The sequence below is a fragment of the Lontra canadensis genome, unplaced genomic scaffold (assembly GCF_010015895.1).
Source record: "Lontra canadensis isolate GAN:19392208 unplaced genomic scaffold, GSC_riverotter_1.0 scaffold84, whole genome shotgun sequence".
NCBI classification, from domain to species: domain Eukaryota; kingdom Metazoa; phylum Chordata; class Mammalia; order Carnivora; family Mustelidae; genus Lontra; species Lontra canadensis.
Window position 1 is genome coordinate 4,415,081 of NW_022631078.1, and position 18,797 is coordinate 4,433,877.

Consider the following 18,797-nt stretch of genomic DNA (forward strand, 5'->3'; position numbering starts at 1 on the left):
TCTGTCCCTGGTACTGGGCACCAGGGAAAATGAATGCGTGCGCCAAGGGAGAAGGGTCCACACTATCCCGTCACCCAGCACAGAAGCCTCTGGAAGTCATCCAGGCAAAAGTGATCATGTCACTCTGCAGGGAAGAATGCTGGCAGCATTCAAGCCCAGAATACGGTAGAGCAGTATCTACCCCTTCCTGAAGGAAGAAAGGAGAGCCTTTATGTCCAGTCCAGCTGGCCTTCCAGCTGACAGGCTGGGCATGCCAGGGTTTAAATCTGCCCAGGAACTCAGGAGATGTGACTCTGTGGGCCTGGCTATGATCCGAGAGGCAGGGAGCACGCCGGACCCTGCCTCGGGGAGCCGAGTGGGGCTGAAATTCCGAGTGTACATCCTACGTTCTTCCAGCAACGTCCAAAGGCCTCCCCTGTAACACAGAAAGCAGACAGATTGAGGAGTAGAACTATTTTGAACAGCATAGAAGTGGAGAAAAAAAAAAAAAAGCAAAGGAACAGCGGGTAGTCACTATTTGAAATGGTGTAGAAAACCCAAGAGAATCAATTAAAAAACAAAAACAAAACTACTCCCAACAGAATCGGGCACGGCAGGGTTAATATTAATGCAAACCAATGATAATTGTCACAGACACGCAGAGTAGCGTGTTAGAAGCCTCCCAGGTACCCTCTCCTTGCCGTAGCGGCAACAAGATGAAATACCTGGGATTGGGGCGTCTGGGGGGCTCAGTTGGTTGAACTCCCAGACTCTTGATTTCGGGTCAGGTCATGATCTTGAGATCAAGAGATCAAGCCCCACGTCCGGCTCTGTGCTCAGCAGGGAGCTCCTTGAGATTCTCTCTCCCTCTCCCTCTGCCCCTCTCTCTAGAGGTATCTCTCTCTCTCCCTTTCTTAAGAAAAGGGAAAAAAAAAACCTCTAGGGGCACCTGGGTGGCTCAGTGGGTTGAGCATCTGCCTTCAGCTCAGGTCATGATCCCGGGGTCCTGGGATCCAGCCCTACATCAGGCTCCCTGCTCAGCATTGAGTCTGCTTCTCCCCTCCCTCTACCCCTCCCCGCTGCTCTCACTCTCTCTTTCTCTCAAATGAATAACTAAAAAAATCTTTAAAAAAATCAACACACTAACAACAGTGGACAGCCACTGGAGGGTACGTTTGAAACCCCCGAAGGCAGAAGAACAGAGGGGCGCACCGTGGTTCCGGAAAGGAGAATTTTACGTCCGAAAATTATCGTCACGACCCAAGTTAATGTATTATCATTTTCACATCATCCCAATAAACACACCTCGGTATCCTTCATGGTTTCTGAGTTTCACATGAAAACATACACAAGAAGACACAGGAAGAACAGGGGAGGGGTTTGAATTCTGCCAGAACCCCGTGATGCCGGGGAACCAAAGGTGTCACCGTCGCTCCCGCACAGCTAGGAACGGGAGAGGAGGCATGGAAAGACACCACAGAGACTCGAGATAATTCAGTATATGATTTAAAAGGGCTCCTTAAACCAGCAAAAAGTGGAGTAGTAGAATTTTCAGTAAGTGGGATTGGAAGAAACCAATGCCGATGGAATGAAAGGAATCCATCCTTCACACAGTCGACACCAGGGTCAACTCCAAACGGATCAAAAATTTGAATGTGAACCATGAGGGCCTCCAGCAGACTCGGTTGGTGGCCATGGGACTCTCCGTCTCAGGGTCGTGAGTCTGAGCCCCGCATTGGGCGTGGAGCCTACTTACAAATAGTAATAATGAAATAAATGTAAACAGTGAAGTTACAGGTACTACAATAAGACACAGGCAGCTTGCTTTGTAACCCGTGTCTGTACGTAAGATTCAAAAAGCCAGACAGTGAAAAAGAGAATACTGGTAAATTCTACTGCACCCAAGTTTTTCCATCTAGTGGCCAGAAAAAGCACTGTTCCCACCTCCTGGAGTGTGAGTGGTGCACAGCCAGGTCCTCCCAACGAGGACAGTGTGGACGGGGGACAGAGAGGGGATGTGTCATGGAGAAGGCGACGCCCCAGCCCCATGATCGAGGGCAGCGTGCGACAGAGGAGTCACGCGGCTGACACGTTCCCAGATACAGTGGGCTGGGAAGGGGTTCACCTCTGTGGTCTCCCGCCCCCAAGCCCATAACCCAGTGTCATCATGAGAAACCATCAGACCGGTGCCAGCTGAGGGGTGTCCTTCCTGCCCAGCCCAAGCTCTAAGCGGTCAAAGTCACTAATGACCAGGACAACCTGAGAATCTGGCACAGCCCAGAGGAGCTAAGGGGACACAGCAACCAAACGCAGCGTGGGGTCGTGGGTGGGGTCCTGGGACGGACAGTAGGTGAAAACGAAGGAAACCCGAAACCGAGAAGCCAGCCCCATAAGGAGGCGCTCTGCAGTGTTCACTGAATCAATGGACACTGGAGGCCGTGTTAACGTTTCTCTGTTTCCTTCCCTCAGAAAATCGCCTTCATGGTAGCTCTGGGCCTGGTCACAACAGAGCACTTGGAAGGTAAGGCTCTGCGCGGCAGCAGGCTGGGCTGCTGGCTGGCGGGAAGGCAGCGCCCACCAGTGACCCGCCTCCTGGGAGGTCTGTCCCAAGTGCCAGGGTCGTCAGCGCAAAGACCAAGAAAGCCTTCCTGCTCCCCCCGGTTCCGTGGCTGTCTGCACGGAGCCCACCTCCTGGTTTTGGCAAAGGGACCGTGTGGGTCCCGTGCTCGTCCTGTGCTCCCCCGTTGCACGCAGCCCAAGGAGGTAGTCGCTGGAGCCCGACCGCCTGGCCCTGCCACTTGCTAGCCACTCGGGCTTGGGCCCTCCCAGTCACGTCCGAAGGTCTGCATTTGAGTCCTGCTCGTGCTGCTTTGACCCGGGGGACCGTGGGCAAGCTCCCTCCACTCTGAACCTCCGCCTCCTTTTCCCGCAACATGAGGAAGGCTGCACCTTGAAATATTGCAGTGTCGTCGTGAGGTTGGGATGAAAAAGCTTTCCTGATACCTCCTGACTGTGGTTATGCTTTTTATAAGTAGCTCTCCTCGTAAAAATTCTCCCCCCGCCCATGAGACCCTAAGTATTTATTTATTTGGAGCCTGGTCTGGGGTGTCTTACAGGAAACACATGAATGATACTGCAAAGATTTAAAAGGAAAAACTGAGTCCAAAAGACAAGTTAGAAAAACATGTCAAAACAGCTGTTTTCAGAGAAACCGATCCCAGGTTCCATGTGGCAGGCAAAGCAGAAGGCAGGAAAGCGGGGGACCATGCGTGTGGGGTGGTCACGGTCACTGCAGGAAACACCACACCAGGGGCCCTCTCAGAAGGATTCGTGTGGGAGGCTTCACGTGGGCAGAGCCCACCTGAGCGGCAGGTGGACTTGGTTCCTGGGGCTGCCCTGAGCCTCCCTGTGCAGCTGGGCAGGCACTAGCCTGGCCGGCAGACATCCCCCGAGAGATGCCCCCAGACTGGATGATGGCACATGGGGTTTCCCGCGCCGAGATCGCACCTGCCCACCCGTCTGCCCCAGAGTGAGTGATTCGGAAGCCACTCTGGGGCGGGGACGCTGGGCAGATAGGCTGCAGAGCAGGGGAGGGGACCGGGACGCCCAGGGTTTGCAGAGGAAGAGTTCAGGGTTCCCAGGACAGGAAGGATCCAGTAACCGCTGTGTCTGTGCCTTTACAGAAATCCAGAGCAAACGCCAAGAGCGGAAGAGAAGAAGCACAGCGAATCCCGCTTACAGTGGCCTCCTGGAGACAGAGGTGAGGCCCTACACTCCCTCACCTGCCCCTCCGGGGACTGGCGTTCGGGGCATGACCATGAATGATGTCCCTCCCCTCCTGAGCTCACAATCTGTTGAGAAACAGACGCAGGAGATGAGAACAGCGGGGTCCTCACTCGGGCTGCACTGGGGAGCGTGGCCTGGGTGCAGTTTACAAGGTTTCCTAGTTCTTCACCCCAATGATCAGGTGTGGAGCCCTGTCAAGGCCCCGGGGAGCAGCCCCAGAATCACCCCCTAACAGGGAAGCCGTTTCCTTGGGGCCTGAGGTCTGGCAGTCGCGGCAGCTCTCTGAAGCCGAGCGAGGTCCCCAGAGGCCGGCGCCCGGCACCTTCCAGACTCGGGCTGTCCCTGCCAGGGGGACAGGTCCCAGGAGGGCCTGTGGGAGGGTCGAGGTCCTGCTGTTCTCACCTCCCCAGAGTGTTGGTCAGTCCAAGCTGCTGTCCTGAGTCCCTGTCAAAGACTTGGAACTCGGTGGGGAGGGGGCAGGGGTCTTGGCCCGAGCGATGGTTGCCCAAGTCGGGGAGCCCACCTGCCCCTGGCCTCTGCTTCTGTCGTCCCGGCTTCTGCATAGAGAACACGCCCGTCTTCATACCGCTCGCTTCCCCGCTCTTTTCCTGAGTGTGCTTTGTCCCTGAGATGGTGTCCTAAGAACTGGGCCCCTTCTGAAAGATTGTCGCTGAGCTGTTTCTTGACCAGCACTCGAGGAAGCCGTGTGCCATCTGTATGACGAGGGCCCTGTCCCCTCTGCTGTGCTCACCGATGAAGCCATCCACCGCTCTGCCAGCCCAGCCATACGTAGTGTCCCAAGTCTGTGGTGGCTGGTGGGAAACCACCTGATTAGCAAGTCAGGAGTCAGCTCGACGCTTTGACCCTTGAGCCCAGGACCCACCGTAGCTCCGGGAGCGGCCCTCCACGGGCCTCGCCCTTAGCTGTGAGCACAGCCCGACCACATCGAGAGAGGAGGGAGTGACGCCACTTACCCATCTCCCCTCCGCAGCAAAGCCACCCCAAACCAGTATCTGAACAGGCTTGGCCCGTGACTGAAGCCCCCTTTTGGATTGTGCCAGAAACCCGATTTGGGGTCCCTAGGACGTCCTTCCTGAGCGAGGTGGTTGTATCCCCAGGGGACAGGGGAGATTCCGTGCCTCCCACGGGGCATAGCCGGCTCACCTGCCGCTCCCCCACCCTGCTGCCCCCATATCCGTCCTAGTTGTGACCTCCGGAGCCGTGGGTGGGAGCCTGTCCCGGGTGTTCCTGGGCAGGAGCCGTGTCTCCGAGGAGAGCTCCATGTGAGATGCTTTTGTTTTGTTTTCCATCCCCTACAGAGGAAACGGCTGGCGTCCAACTATCTCAACACCCCCCTGTTCCTCACAGCAAGAGGTAGGTGCCCGCGGACCGTGGCTCCCCAGGGCTGCCCCGGGCCCGGGGCCAAGGCAGCGTGGGTGACCCCCCACTCCAGGCCTGTGTGAGGACAGAGCTGCTTTCCGGTGCATGGTGCTTTCTAGCTCCCGGGCCCTCCTCGCCGTGGCCTCCTTTGCCCCGACATCTTCTGTGGGGAGGAGGAGGGCCTGCGGAGCCTGTGCCAGAGCCGGGGCCCCGAGCCGGGATGATGACGTGAGGGCTGGACGTGACAGCCTGTGGTAAACGGTCAAATATTCCTTACACACAGAAGCTCTGCTCCCCTCTGGACAGTGTCCTCTGCGGACGGCTCTGAGCCAGCAACTGAGAAAAACCATGTTTTGTGATCATTAAATATGTGGTTTGGCCTCACTTACTAGAAGGAGAGTGGGTTATGGACAAAAAAAACCACACACACAGTTGAAAATAAGTCCCTGTGAGAGGTCCCTGGAAGGATGGCTTGCCTGTGGGGCAGCCTGGTGCCCGTCCCAGGGTGGGTCCTGGCCACAACCAGGGCAGAGACCCTGAATTCCGCCATGTCCCAGGTGAGAACTGGGTGTCCCAGGGCCCGTGATGCTCCCGTCCCACCCCAGGTGAGGACCAGAGTCTGGGATGCTCCCGCCTTGCCCCAGGTGGGAAGCCCTGCCTCACCGGGCCTCGTGGCCTCCGGTCCCGATTGGTGCCCCTCCAGTGCCCGCTAACGTGTTCTCCGCCCTTCTTCCCTGTGCTAGCCAATGAGGACCCCTGCTGGAAGGTAGGTGTCCCCTCAATGGCAGGTCGGGGTGGGGCGGGTACAGGCGGGGCGCTCCTGGCAGGGGTGAGCCGAGGGGAGGGCCTTCGGGTTCAGTCCTCCCTACCGAGAGCTTTGCAGGACCACCCGGGTCAGCCCACAGGCGGCTCGAACACGACCTCTCTCCACCCGCTGCTGAGGACGCAGGGACCCCGGGACCAAGAAAGCCCAGGAGGCGGCCGCTGACGCCAGGGCCGGCCAGGCTCTACCTGGCTCTGCTCGGCCCTGCTGTGTGACCTCAGGGGGAGCTGGCTCTCTCGGGTCATCATTGCCCACCTCACGAGGGTCTAGACCCCGTAATCCTCAGGGTGTCACCCCTCAGGAATCCTTTTCAGTGATCCTGTGAGACCCCTACTCTCCACGCACACTGGTGTCCCTGCTTCTCAGGACATAAGCTGGTTGTGACCTCATTTTTTTTTTTTTTTTGAGATTTTATTTATCTGAGAGCGAGCGAGCACAAACAGGGGCAGTAGTAGAGAGAGAGGGAGAAGCAGACTCAGCACGGAGCCAGAGCCCGACGCAAGGCTCGATCCCAAGACCCTGAGATCATGACCTGAGCCAAAGTCAGAAGAGCATTCTACCCACTGAGCTGCCCAGGCGCCCTGTGACCTCATTTTCTAAATAAGTTTTGGATCAAATCCTAAAAGAATTGGTAGCCCCCACATGCCTATAACAGGCTACTGAGCAGCAGCAGGCGACAGGCTTAAACTCTGGTGATCCTGGCCTTTTCGCCACCAGAACCATGTAGTGTCACAGACTGGTGCTGATGGCCTGTCGTGCTCATCCACAGACACCTGTGCCCAATAGCGGGGGAGCAGGATGGGCCTCGAGCCTGAGCCCTGCCGCCACAGACCCCAGGCCTGGAGGGGCCGTGGCTTCGGGGCAGGGGACCCCGCCACTGGTCCGGCATCCACCTCCGGCTCACTGAGCGATCTTGGGCACATGGCTTGCTGGCCCGGGGCTCCTGCACTGACGTGAGTGCTGGCAACAGACCTCTGAGGCCTCATCTCTGTCTGCTGCCCCCTCCATCAAGGACAGCCTGGGGTCCGGGGTCCTCGTGGTGTGGGTCACCCCCATGAGAGCCCTCTGGTCCTTTGCAACCGTGAAGTCAGAAGGCGCTGCAGCCACATGGGCAGAGAGCAGCCCTCCCATGCCTGGAGAAGGTTTTCTAGTGGGTGGTGGGAAATTGTTCAGACTCTGCAGGTCACGGGAGGCACGGGGTGATGAGAGGCTCCTCTCTCTGTCCACAGTGCAGCGAGCTGGCTGGGAAGGTAGTGAGCTCCCCGTCCCTGTAGGTGTGTAAGCAGAGGCCAAACAACCAAGGCGGACGACTCTAGAAGGGATGTCTGAAGGTCCTTTAGCCCAGGGAAAGAGGAAGCTGCCCCTTACCAGGCTCCTGTGTGGAGTGTGTTCTGTGTGTCCTGTCGGGTCTTCCCAGCATCCTGTGGGGCAGATGGCACTAGCCCCTGTTACAGAGGTGGGCACAGAGGAGTGCAGGAACCCACATGGGATTTTGGGAGATGCCAGGTTAGACCAAGGTGCTATCCAGAGGACTGGAAAGCTGTGACTGCAGACCCCCCAAGGCAGTGGGCAGGAGGGAGGCTTTGTGAGCGCTGGCTTGCCCACCCCCCACTCCAGGATATGGGACAGTGGGACATTAGGGGCCCAGGCGGACTGTGTCCTAAGCCCCAGCAGGACCACCTGCCCTGCTACCCATGCCTGGCGTCCGGGTTTCAGGTGGGCTGAATCAGGGTGCTGGGGTGCCATACCCTGACTGACTCTGACTCAGTGGCCGTGTCCCTAGGAAATGTGGCCCAGGTGGTGCCCTGGAGTCCACGTACCGACAGCCACTTGTCCTCCCAGTTCCTGGGCTCGTCTTTCTCCCAGAGCTGCTGAGAAACACTGGGTCCCAAGCAGGTCAGGGTGGCAGCTGCCCGGGGCCCCCCCAGCTCTCTCCCAGTCCCACTGACCTGCCTCCTGCCCTCCATTCTCTTCCAGAGCGAGGTCGCCCATGATGAGCACTGTGCCGCCTGCAAGCGAGGGGCCGACCTGCAGCCCTGTGGCACCTGCCCGGGGGCCTACCACCTCAGCTGCCTGGACCCGCCCCTCAAGACAGCGCCCAAGGGCGTGTGGCGGTGCCCCAAGTGCCAGCAGAAGGTACGGGAGACTGTGCTGCTGGGCAGCGGGCCCTCCCGCCCCCCACCGACTCTCCCTGCACCAAAGGACCCTCCCCCAGCACAGCATCTGAGGCTGGGGAGTCTGTGGGGCTGCCCCGTGCACTGTAGGGTGTCAGTGCCCCCAGGCTCTGCCCGCTAGATGCTAGTACACCCCCATAGTGGCCATCTCAGACATTGCCAGCAGAGGCCCACTGGGGACGACTGAGCAGAGGTGTCCCCTCTGCAGTGATCTGACCCAGTGACACCAGCTCTGAGCTCCAGATTCCTGACGGAGAACCTGAACTAGCATCGCAAACTGCAAAACAGAGCTAGCTAACTACCGCGTTCCATCTCCCTGCTGCCACACATAGGAAAACCTAGCAGGTTCGAAAAAACAGTAACACTCCCTTCTGGTGCTGATGCGGGGAGGTAGACACTCCTTTATCAAGAGCCTTAAAAAGGTATATATATCTTTTAAACGCAGAATCTAGCTTTGGGGAATGTAGTCCCATGAAGGAATCCAAATACAGATAAAATTCTGTGCACGAAGAAACCCCTCGCCCCTTGTCTATAAAGGAAGAGATACAGCTGCCTTGCAGCACTAGGAGACCGTGAACTTCATTCCAGCAGGTGCGCTCAGGGCCATGTTACACGGTCACTGGAGATGGTCGTTATGAAGAGTTTGTGATCCTTTGGGGCGTGTTGTCTATGTGGACCTAAGTTTTAAAGAAAGAAGGCGCCAGGCTTTATAGTGGTTCCTTAGCTCCGTCACCTCCCTGAGAAAGCTGCAGGTAGAATGAGACACGGGGGAGTGCAGCCTTCCGAGTGTTACAGGCACGTGGGAACTTTCCTATGCTTTTGTGTGATGTGTTACTTGCAAAATCATAGGGGAATCACCTTTATTTCTGAAAACACTGATTCTTATGGGTTCCCATCATCCCCGGGGACTTAAAGAGAGGGTGGGTACAGTGGGCCCTATGTAACTGTCTCCCGGGGGGACCACCAGCCCCTGCGTCGTGACTGCCTGGGGGCTCACAGTTCTTTGAGGGACACAAGATTATCTTCCCCACCTGGACATGGTGGTGGGGCCTCACTGGGCCCTCGAGGTGTCCCCCGTTTGCCTGGGGCTGCTCTCGGGTCCCCAGGACATGGGAAGAAGGCAGGTGGCCATTCGTGGATGCATTCAGTCAGGAACAACTGGGGCCTCCGTGCCAGCACCATGGGGGGCCCTGGCAAGAAACAGGTTCCTGCCCTCGAGGAGCCCTGTGAGCCGACCATGAGGCAGGGGCGGCCCCATCCCATCATGGTTGAGGATCCTGCTGCTCAGAGAGTTTGTTCCGCACCTCTGCTCCCCCGGGGGGCACAGCCAGGCCGCGGCAGCTTCTGGTCCGTCCACTTGCTCATCTCCCCGTCTGCCCTCTAGGCCTTAAAGAAAGACGACGGTGTGCCCTGGACCGGGATGCTGGCCATTGTGCACTCCTACGTCACCCATAAGACGGGTAAGACGGCCTCAGGGAGTGGAGAAGGGCACCGCCTCCCTTCTCTCCAACCACAGCCCCATCCTCTGGACTCACTCTGGGCCCATCCAAGCTGTTCCGAGGCAGAGCCCCGCAAAGAGGGCCCCTGGGAGTGGTCCTGGGTGCCAGGCAGCTCCCGTATGGGGAATGGTGCTCCCAGCCCCTGGGCGTGCAGCCGGGGCCCCCGGCTTCTGCAGGAGGATATGGCAGAACGGCCTGGAGGTGTAGACCTCGGGTTCTTACTGCTTTTCCCGCTCACCCGTGGCCCAGCCTTCTGGCTCACCTGGCTTGTGTCCTCACCTGGCCTTCTCTTCGCCAGTCAAGGAAGAAGAGAAGCAGAAGCTGCTACAGAGAGGCAGTGAGCTACAGAGCGAGCACCAGCAGCTGGAGGAGCGGGACCGGCGCCTGGCCGCGGCCGTGAAGGTTCGCTGGGCGTGGGGGCAGGAGGCTGGGGGACCTTAGAGCCCCAAGATTTAAGTCCAGAGCTTCACTGTTCTGTTATTGAGGCCCCGGGAGAAGACAGCCTCCCCAGCATCACTCAGCAAGCCAGGAGGTAGACAGTGCAGCTCTGTGACCTGCTCAGCAGAGAGCTGTCAAACAGCTGAGGCTCTCCAGCTCTCCTCCCACCTAGCTCTTCGTCAGTGGCAAAGCCCCGTCACTGAACCTATTTCTTGCGTAAAGTGAACATAATGACTTCCCTTCTGTAGTGTGGCGGTCGACAAGACAGTGGTGAGGACGGTGATGATGGTGATGGTGATGATGGTTGATGATGGTGATGGTCATGATGATAGTGATGATAGTCGTGATGGTGATGATGGTGACGGTGGTGATAATAGTGATGTCAGTGATGATAGTGGTGATGGTGATGGTAATAATGGTTGATGGTGATAATGGCAGTGACAATGGTGATGATGGTTGTGATGGTCGTGATAGTTGTGATAATGGTGGTGATGGTGATGGTGATGGTAGTGATAGTGATGATGGCAGTGGTGATGGTAGTGATGGTATTGGTCATGATGATAGTGTTGAGGTGGTGATGGTGGTGGTGATGGTAATAATGGTTGATGATGATGATGGTGATGGTTATGGTTGTGATGATAGTGGTGGTGGTGATGTGATGATAGTGATGATGGTGATGATGATGGTGGTGTTGGTGATGATGGTAGTGATGGTCATGGTGGTTGTGATAACGGTGTGATGGTCATGATTGTAGTGATTATAATGGTGGTGATGGTGATTGTGATGATAGTGATAGTGATGATGGCAGTGGTGATGGTCATGATGACATTGTTGAGGTGGTGATGGTGATGGTGATAATGGTTGATGATGATGGTGGTGATGGTTATGATGGTTGTGATGATAGTGGTGATAGTGGTGATGTGATGATAGTGATGGTGGTAATGACAGTGATGATGGTGGTGATGGTGATGGTGACGGTGGTGGTAATAGTGATGTCAGTGATAGTGGTGATGGTCATGATGGTTGTGATAATAGTGGTGGTGGTTGGTGGTGGTGGTAATGATAGTGATGGTGATGATGGCAGTAGTGACAATAATGATGGTGATGGTTATAATAGTGTTGAGGTGGTGATAGTGATGATGAGGTGGTGATGATGGTGATGATAATAATGGTTGATGATGGTGATAATGGCAGTGATGATGGTGATGATTGTTGTGATGGTCATGATTGTAGTGATTAAAATGGTGATGATGATAGTGATGATAGTGATAGTGATGATGGCAGTGGTGATGGTAGTGATGGTGATGGTCATGATGATAGTGTTGAGGGGTGATGGTGATGGTAGTAGTGACGATGGTGATGGTGATAATGGTTGATGATGATGATGGTGGTGGTGGTGATGGTTATGATGGTTGTGATGATAGTGGTGTTGGTGGTGATGGTGATGATGATGTTAGTGGTGATGGTGGTGATGGTAATGATAGTAGTGATGGTGGTTGTAATGATGATGCCAAGGGCAATGCCAGGTCCTAGTCTCACTTAATCTGAATAACCCAAGGGGAGGCTCTGTGATTATTCCTGTCTCAGAGTTTAGGTGCAGTCTCAGGGAGTAGAATTGATTTCCCTGAGGAGCAAGTAGCTTACACTCCAGCTTGGGGCCCCGTGCCAGCTGCTGTCTGCATTGCCATGATACGTATAAAGCCAACTAAAAGACGAGAGCCCAGCAGGCAGCAGACAGAGCAGAGAGCGGGCTGGCCATCTACAGATCTCCTGCCACTGCTCTGGTTGAGCCAGAAGTGGCTCCTAGCTTCCTCAGCAGGAGGAGAAATGACCTGGTCAGCGAGGTAGCATCACAGTCAGGAGGAAGAACGTTCCACGCTCCCACACAGGCACACCATTTCTAGCCCTGAACTCTGAAACAAACTTCTCCTGGGTGTCTGGCTGCAATTCCATTCCTCACGGCTGCCTGGTTTGTGGAAGGCCCTTGGGCTGGTTTCTTTCAGTCTCTGGCCACAAGAGGGGAGGAGCGGTGGGAGAGGGGCTGAGAGCGTGGCAGCCCCAGGCGGCCTGCATGGTGGGATTCTGAGACACCGCCCCCCAATCCTTTTCTCTCCCTGACAGAAATGCCTAGAGCTTAAGACGAGCCTGCTGGCCCAGCAGAGGGGCACCCAGTTGTCCTTGGACCGCCTGCGGACCCTCCTGAGACTGATACAGGGTGGGCAGAGGCTGCAGGTCACCATGGCAACCACCAGCCCTGCCCCGCTGCTGGCCGGGCCCTGGACCAAGCCCCCAGCCGCAGCCATGCACTCTGCCCTCCAGCACCCCCAGGGGCACAACTGACCCCGCGGGACCGGCTTCACACCCACAGAAGGTTCCTGGGACCCCGCTCAGCAGACCTGAGGTTTCTGTCCGCCTTAATTCATAAACACTATGAATTTCAGATGAAAATAAAACCCAGCCGAGAGAGAGAGAGAGAAAAGAAGGGAGAAGGAACCGGGTGGAAGTCCTAGAGCCAGGACCGGAGGGGATGGAGCCCTCCTGTCCACGTTCGGACGGGACTCCAAGGAAGCCAGGTGGGCATGGGACAACCGGGGACGCAGTCAGCCCCCAGCCCTTTGGGGGCTGCCCAGGCCTCTGGCTTCCAGGCACAGCTGTCTCCTTGGCTTCGGGCTGCCCCCCGGGAGAGAGAAGGGCAGAGGTCAGGAGGGGAGCCAGGAACCCGAAGACCTAGCTAAGTAGTAGCAGTAGTTGGGACGAGCAGTGGGTAGCGAATCTAGGTAGGACTCCGCGCCCCTCCCACTCAGGGGCCCGGGGCTCGAGGCCAGGGCGCCCCAGCGCCTTCCTGGAACGCGGGCCCCGCTCTGTCAGTATTATTAGCGTTCAGAGTCACAGCTGTCGAACTTGAAAGAGACTACGAGGTGGGTCCCTCCGGGGAGGGACTCTGCGGTCTCCACCTACCAGGGCCTCCGCACCCCGGGTCTCCGGAGTGCCCGTGCTGTACACCTCCTGCCCTCTGCTGAGCTTCTGGACTCCTTTTGCCATCGATATCTTTTTCTCATGGAGTTTCTGGGCAAGACGGAGCTGCAGGCTGCAGGGGAGGCCCGTGGTGGGTTTTCTATCCGGGGTTGAATCCCTCCACTTACGACTGAAGCCTTTTCTTTTCTCCTTTCGAAGAGCCGATAAAGTGTTCCATTCCTCTTTTCTTGCCAGTACAGACATTTATGCCAAAAAATAACTTTACATTTTTGTATGGCGTTTTTATTGTAAGATATTTAATGTGAAGGGGGGACGCTTGCTGACTTCTTTTCCTGCTTCCAGTGGTCTCTGCTGCAAGGTGCGAATGCGGAAGCCCCTCCTGGAGGACGGCCCAACCGGAGAGATCTGGAGGGTCCTCTGGGGGGGGGGAGGGCGAGGGTGGGGAGGGAGGGAGGGGGCAGTGGCCTCGGGAGGGTTTGGCCTTCAGAGACGCAAGAGTCCCTCTTCTTGCTGTCTCCTCATGATCCTGAGAGCTGAGGGCACGCGCGTCATAGAAGGGCTCCCGCCTCCTGAGGTGGGAGTCCACCCCCAGCTTCTCCAGTCCTGAGGGACATAGCACAACAGGATAAGCATCCGGAAGCCACCGGGCTCCCACCCCAGCATATCACACGGTGCCCAATTGCACTGAACACACGCGTGCGTGTGCACACACAGCCCCAGACACACATGCACACGCGCAGCCGACGGGTGCAGAGCGGGGAGGCTGGCCGGGTTCCCACAGACTGCCATGGTCCCTCCCGTCATTTTCTCGACTCCGGGAGAAACTGTGCTGTACGATACAGATCTATTTTAATACACTTAACACTGGGTTGAACAAGATTTTTATATTCTTTTATTGATGAACAGTGAGCTGCGAGACACACGTCTTCTATATTGGTTACTCTGATGCCAATTACGCATTCCCGCGTGGCGTGCGACGTAAATGTCTTCAGAATCCTTTTTGTTGGTTTGTGTTTCTTCTTGGATGGATTGAATTGAATTTAAAAATAAAAATGTAACGGGAGGATGTGGAAGGTTGGACCCGGGAGGGGTAGCGGCCAACGTGTCTTGAGACTTAGTGTTTTTGGACCAAGGAGGACCGTCCAGTGGATAGTGAGGGTAGAGAAAAAGTGTTTGTCTTAAATATGCCGATGTAGTTTTCCTTCTGTACGACGTATTAAACTCGACTGATGATTTCAAAGCCGCGTGGTTTGCTTTGCCTTCAGCAGAGAGACCTCCAGGAGCACGAGGGGCGGAGGTGGGGGGCGTTGGAGAGGTGGAAAGTCAGGGTCCTGCCCTGATGGGAGGCAGGGAGGGACGAGAGAGCTCATGGGCACCCTCTATGTGCTGATTCCATGCCCCCCTCCCCCTCCCGGTGGCAGGTGCACCTGTTGGGACCCGGTGGTGGTCACAAGCAACAGAAAACCACCCAGCCGAGCGCTATGCGGGTGGACACTGCTCCCTCCCTCTCCCGCGTCTCAGCTCCTCGACAGCACCCACTTTTTTCTGTTGCACACGAGCCCCTACAATCACTCGGGGGCTTTTTCCTTGGCCTTCCAAGAGACCAGCCCAACTGGGGGCCCAGACCCCTGCATCCTGACCCCAGGCCCTTCAAAGGCCTCCAGTTGGCCCAGTCAGGTGAGGAGCCCACCTCTGGACAACCAGATGTGGCCAAGGGTGGGATCAAATACGAAGGGACAGGCGGGGCTGCAGGGGTGGGCGGGGCTGCAGGGCCCAGCCTGCTGCGGTCTCTGACAGTCCTGTCCTGTTTCCAAGCTGGTCCAGAATCACGTAGTTTGGGTGGGGCCTAGAGTTCAAGGCGCTTCTGCCTGACCCCAGCACCCCACTGCCTCCCTGAGAGCCGGCCCAGTCTCAGCCCCTGGGACCCATGAGGAGCCCCTCCCCCCATCCTGGGGACTCATGGTTCCCATTGTTCTCAGTCTCCTGTTTTCTTCCCACCCTTTGGTGTCCCTCGCCCCATGATTCCCCTGGGGCTGCCCAATTCTAGGTCAGTCGTGATCTCCCTGTGGCCAGATCTAGTGGGGGACATGCTGACCATGGCCTCCCGCTGAAGGAGACTTCCAGGACCCCCACACCTGGTTTTTCCAGTTTGTCTCTTCTCCTGGGTCTATGCTCCGACTTCTGTCCTGAATTCCTAGGCTGACATCGTCCAGCCTCCCAGTTCTGTCTCTGGGCTGACTGCTCCCCGGCTGTTATCTCCAGGCAGGGCTTCTGCCTCGCACCCCTGCCTGTTGGGCATCAGGAAGCATCTGTCTCTGCCAGGCCCACCCTCCTGCCCCTGTCCCGTTTCCGGAAGATTCCATCTTCCTAATACACGAGCCAGCAGCCCAGTGGTTTCACCCCCGACACCTGGCCATTAGCACTGTGCTCGGAATATAAGCGGGGGTGGGGGGGTGGCCATGTGTCACCGCCCAGAACAACATCACCGTGGTCTCAGCCCACCAGCGCAGCCATGGGCATAACATGCGCTCCACCTCAGTTCTCAGCCCAGCAGCACCAGCATGACAATGCCTCTGCCGAACCCTGCTGTCCCTGCCCATCTTGCTCAGCAGCAGGTCCTCCAAGGCTGCAGTCACCACATTCTCTGGCCCTTTGGCTTCCCTTCCTGCCTCTCTCCACTCTCCTCTGTTCCAGCCACACGACCTCCCTGCTCTAGCTGGAGCCCACTTGGGCATGCTCCTGTCACAGGGCCTTTGCATGTGCCGTGTCTGCACCAGGCGTGTCCCACCGTCTCTTGGACTGGCTTCCCCACTTGCTTGGGAACTGGACCATAGTCCCCTTGAGGTGCAGCTGTCCCCAGCCCCCCTCATGAGTACAGCATTAACTCTCCTCCCCTCTTGTTTGATTCTTCAGACCGACAACTTTCTGTGACTCACCTTTTTGCTTCTGCCTGCTTCACGGAGGCGGGGAAGCTGGTCGGTTTTACTCACCAGTTCCCAGCATCCAGCAGAGGGCCTGGCACCCAGGACACAGGGGCTCAGTGAGGAGTCATGGAATAAAGGAAGGAGGCTTTTGAGAGACAAAGCTGCTGGGCCTCTGGGCTGCCTCCGTCCCGGCTCCGGGCCCTGCCCGCATGGGCCCTGCTCCCAGTCCAGCTGCAGGTCCACTTGTCCAGTGAGGGTGGGGGCGGGGGAGGAGGAAGCTGAGGCTGGGGGAGGGGCGGGATCGCCAGGGACCTGCAGTTGCAGAGGTGAACCCAGACTCTGTGAGGTCCTTGTCCTCCAATCCCACGGAGGTTCCAGGACAGCCCACCTGGCTCCCGACAAGAGAGGCAGGGGCCTGGGGGGCTCCAGCGCCCCAACACAGGGCAGGAGTTCCCTGCAAGTCCGGATGGGCCGCAGCACCCCTGCTCCGTGCTGAGAGCTCCCTCCCTCCTGGGGAAGCCCCTCCATGGTTAGCTCCGCCATTAGAAAGGGGCCCCAGAGTGTGCGCACAGCTGCGGTCCCTCCTGTCCCTCCACCGCCACCGCCAGCGCCCCGGGGACCCTTGCCCACGTACCGGGAAACCCAGGGTTCCATGGGGTCTCCAGCAACTTCCGATTCCCCGGTTCCATCCGACCCGGCCCTGGGGAGCAGGGCCCATCAGAGCTCTGCAGTGCACCCCAAGCAAACTCAGGGTTGGGCGACTCCCCGGCGCCAGCTGTCGGGATGGCCATCCCCCGGGTGGCCTCTGCTCCCCAAGGTTATGGTGATGGGGAGTCACCACTTCCCAGAGTGCTCCCCTGGGGGCACTTAGCTTCCAGAAGCTGCCATAACAAAGCACCACAGACCATGGGTTTAAACCACAGAAAGGAATTTTCTGCCAGTTCAAGGCATGAGCTGGGCTCGTCCCCCGCTCCGGGACTGGTGCAACTAAGGCATGCCTTGGCGTGGGGGTGGCCCTCTCTCCCCGTGTCCTCTTGTTTTCTGTCCGTGCAGCTTGCTGGCGACCTGTGGCGCTCTCCAGCCTGCAGACCCCTCACCCCATCTCTGCCTCCTCTTCCTGTGCACCCCCCCATGAGCGTGTCTCAGGCAGGGTTCCTTCCTTCACACACTAAGTCCACCCTCATGATTTCACGTAAAGTTAGTCATCCTGCTTCCAAATAAGGTCCCGTTCACAGGTCCTGGGGGTTAGGACTCCGACCTATTTTTGCAGAACGCGATTCAGCCCGTAAGGGACGCCTTTCTGCTGGTTGTGTCTGAAATCTGCTTCCTTCTGGCATCTGCCCCGCCCTCGGGACACTCAGTGCCACCCCCTTTGCCTCCTCTGCCCCCACACAGTCCATGAGCTGGGAACACCATGGGGCAGGCCCACCGCATAGACCCCTCCCTGGCCCGCCTGCTCTGGGCCCACCCTGCCCTGTCTGGCTTCCTCCTTGGACCCTCTGGTACATGTCACAGCCCCTCATCGGGCACTGAGGCACCGGGACCTGGAGTAGCGCTTAAGGTCACACAGCTAGCAGGTGGCTTCAGCATGGTCTGTGGCTCTGTGCCTGCGCTCCCAGCACCTCTGCTTCTCTGCCCGCTGGACCCCGGTCACCTCTCAGGGCGCAGGTGGACAGCTGGAGGCCACCCTGCCAAGCCACGAGCAGGCACACTCCTGACCCAGCTGCCTCGCCAGTCTGGGGTTGTGGATGGCGACCCAGGCCCGGGGTGATGCCGTGCACAGGAGCAAGGGGACAGATAGAGGAGCACAAGCCCACTAAGCACTACTGACCACACAGGCCAGCATGGCACCCAGCCCCTGCCCATGTGTGTTCCCAGTGGGGGAAGGGCACTTCTTCTTTTTTTTTTTTTTTAAGATTTTATCCATTTATTTGACAGACAGAGATCACAAGTAGTCAGAGAGGCAGGCGGGGCGGGGGGGGGGGTCGCGGGAAGCAGGCTCCCTGCTGAGCAGAGAGCCCGATGTGGGGCTCGATCCCAGGACCCTGGGATCATGACCTGAGCTGAAGGCAGAGGCTTTAAGCCACTGAGCCACCCAGGCGCCCCAGGGAGGGCGCTTCTTAAACTGAGCTTGGCCTTGGCCCCAGCCGCAGCTCTCAGAATTCCCCAAGGCTCCCCAAACAACTGACAGTGTCTGGGTGGTGTTGCTGGGTGGGTTCTGGTGACAGCACTCTGCATGGGGCTGGGGCACCCCCGGGGGTTCCCAGGCGCATACAGGGGAGAAGTCTGAGACCAGAGAGTGTGAGACCACCCACAGAGCCAAACCTCAGGCAGCTGGGTGCAACAGGGTCCCTCCCCCAATCCAGGACCCCTGGGAGGATCCCACACCAGACCACGGAGGGTGCTGGCCGGAGCTTGCACTCGCCCCCTTCCTAGCACCCACCCCCAAGGGTCCCCGGTCTCAGAACACAGGGACTCCCTCCCACTTACAGGACAGTGTGGCTCCAAACTGTCCATTTTGAGGTCAAAGTGACAGAGATCGACTTGTTCCAGGGGCAGCAGACGGTTCCCTGCAGTGTAGGACAATGGGGCTGTGGAAGGGCGGGCTGGCGGCAGAAGGGCGTGGGTGGCTAAGTGTCTACTCCCAGCTTCCTCCCTCTCCCGGGGTTAAGTCAGCAAGAGTGGTCCTCACTGCCTCCACTGGTGGGGCCCTGGCAGGGGCCCCAGAGCTGGAAGGGAGGAAGCCTGGTCAGGAAGGGCCACCACTCGTATGCGTCTCCCCCCAAATCCATGTCTGGTGACCTGGTGTCAGTAGCTT

The 18,797-nt window shown here is 57.8% G+C and overlaps 1 protein-coding gene across 2 annotated transcripts in view; it reads left to right on the top strand.

Annotated features, from left to right (window-relative positions):
• PHF21B (PHD finger protein 21B) overlaps positions 1–12,646 on the top strand; it is an 82,537-nt gene extending 69,891 nt beyond the window's left edge. For both annotated transcript variants that reach the window (XM_032882795.1, XM_032882796.1), the window contains exons 6-13: positions 2,449–2,500; positions 3,663–3,739; positions 5,085–5,139; positions 5,889–5,911; positions 7,946–8,104; positions 9,527–9,602; positions 9,940–10,043; positions 12,201–12,646. In XM_032882795.1, the coding sequence (XP_032738686.1) occupies positions 2,449–2,500; positions 3,663–3,739; positions 5,085–5,139; positions 5,889–5,911; positions 7,946–8,104; positions 9,527–9,602; positions 9,940–10,043; positions 12,201–12,419 (765 nt within the window). In that variant the 3' untranslated portion in view covers positions 12,420–12,646. The remainder of the gene's footprint in view (positions 1–2,448; positions 2,501–3,662; positions 3,740–5,084; positions 5,140–5,888; positions 5,912–7,945; positions 8,105–9,526; positions 9,603–9,939; positions 10,044–12,200) is intronic.
• Positions 12,647–18,797: the final 6,151 nt, after the last annotated feature.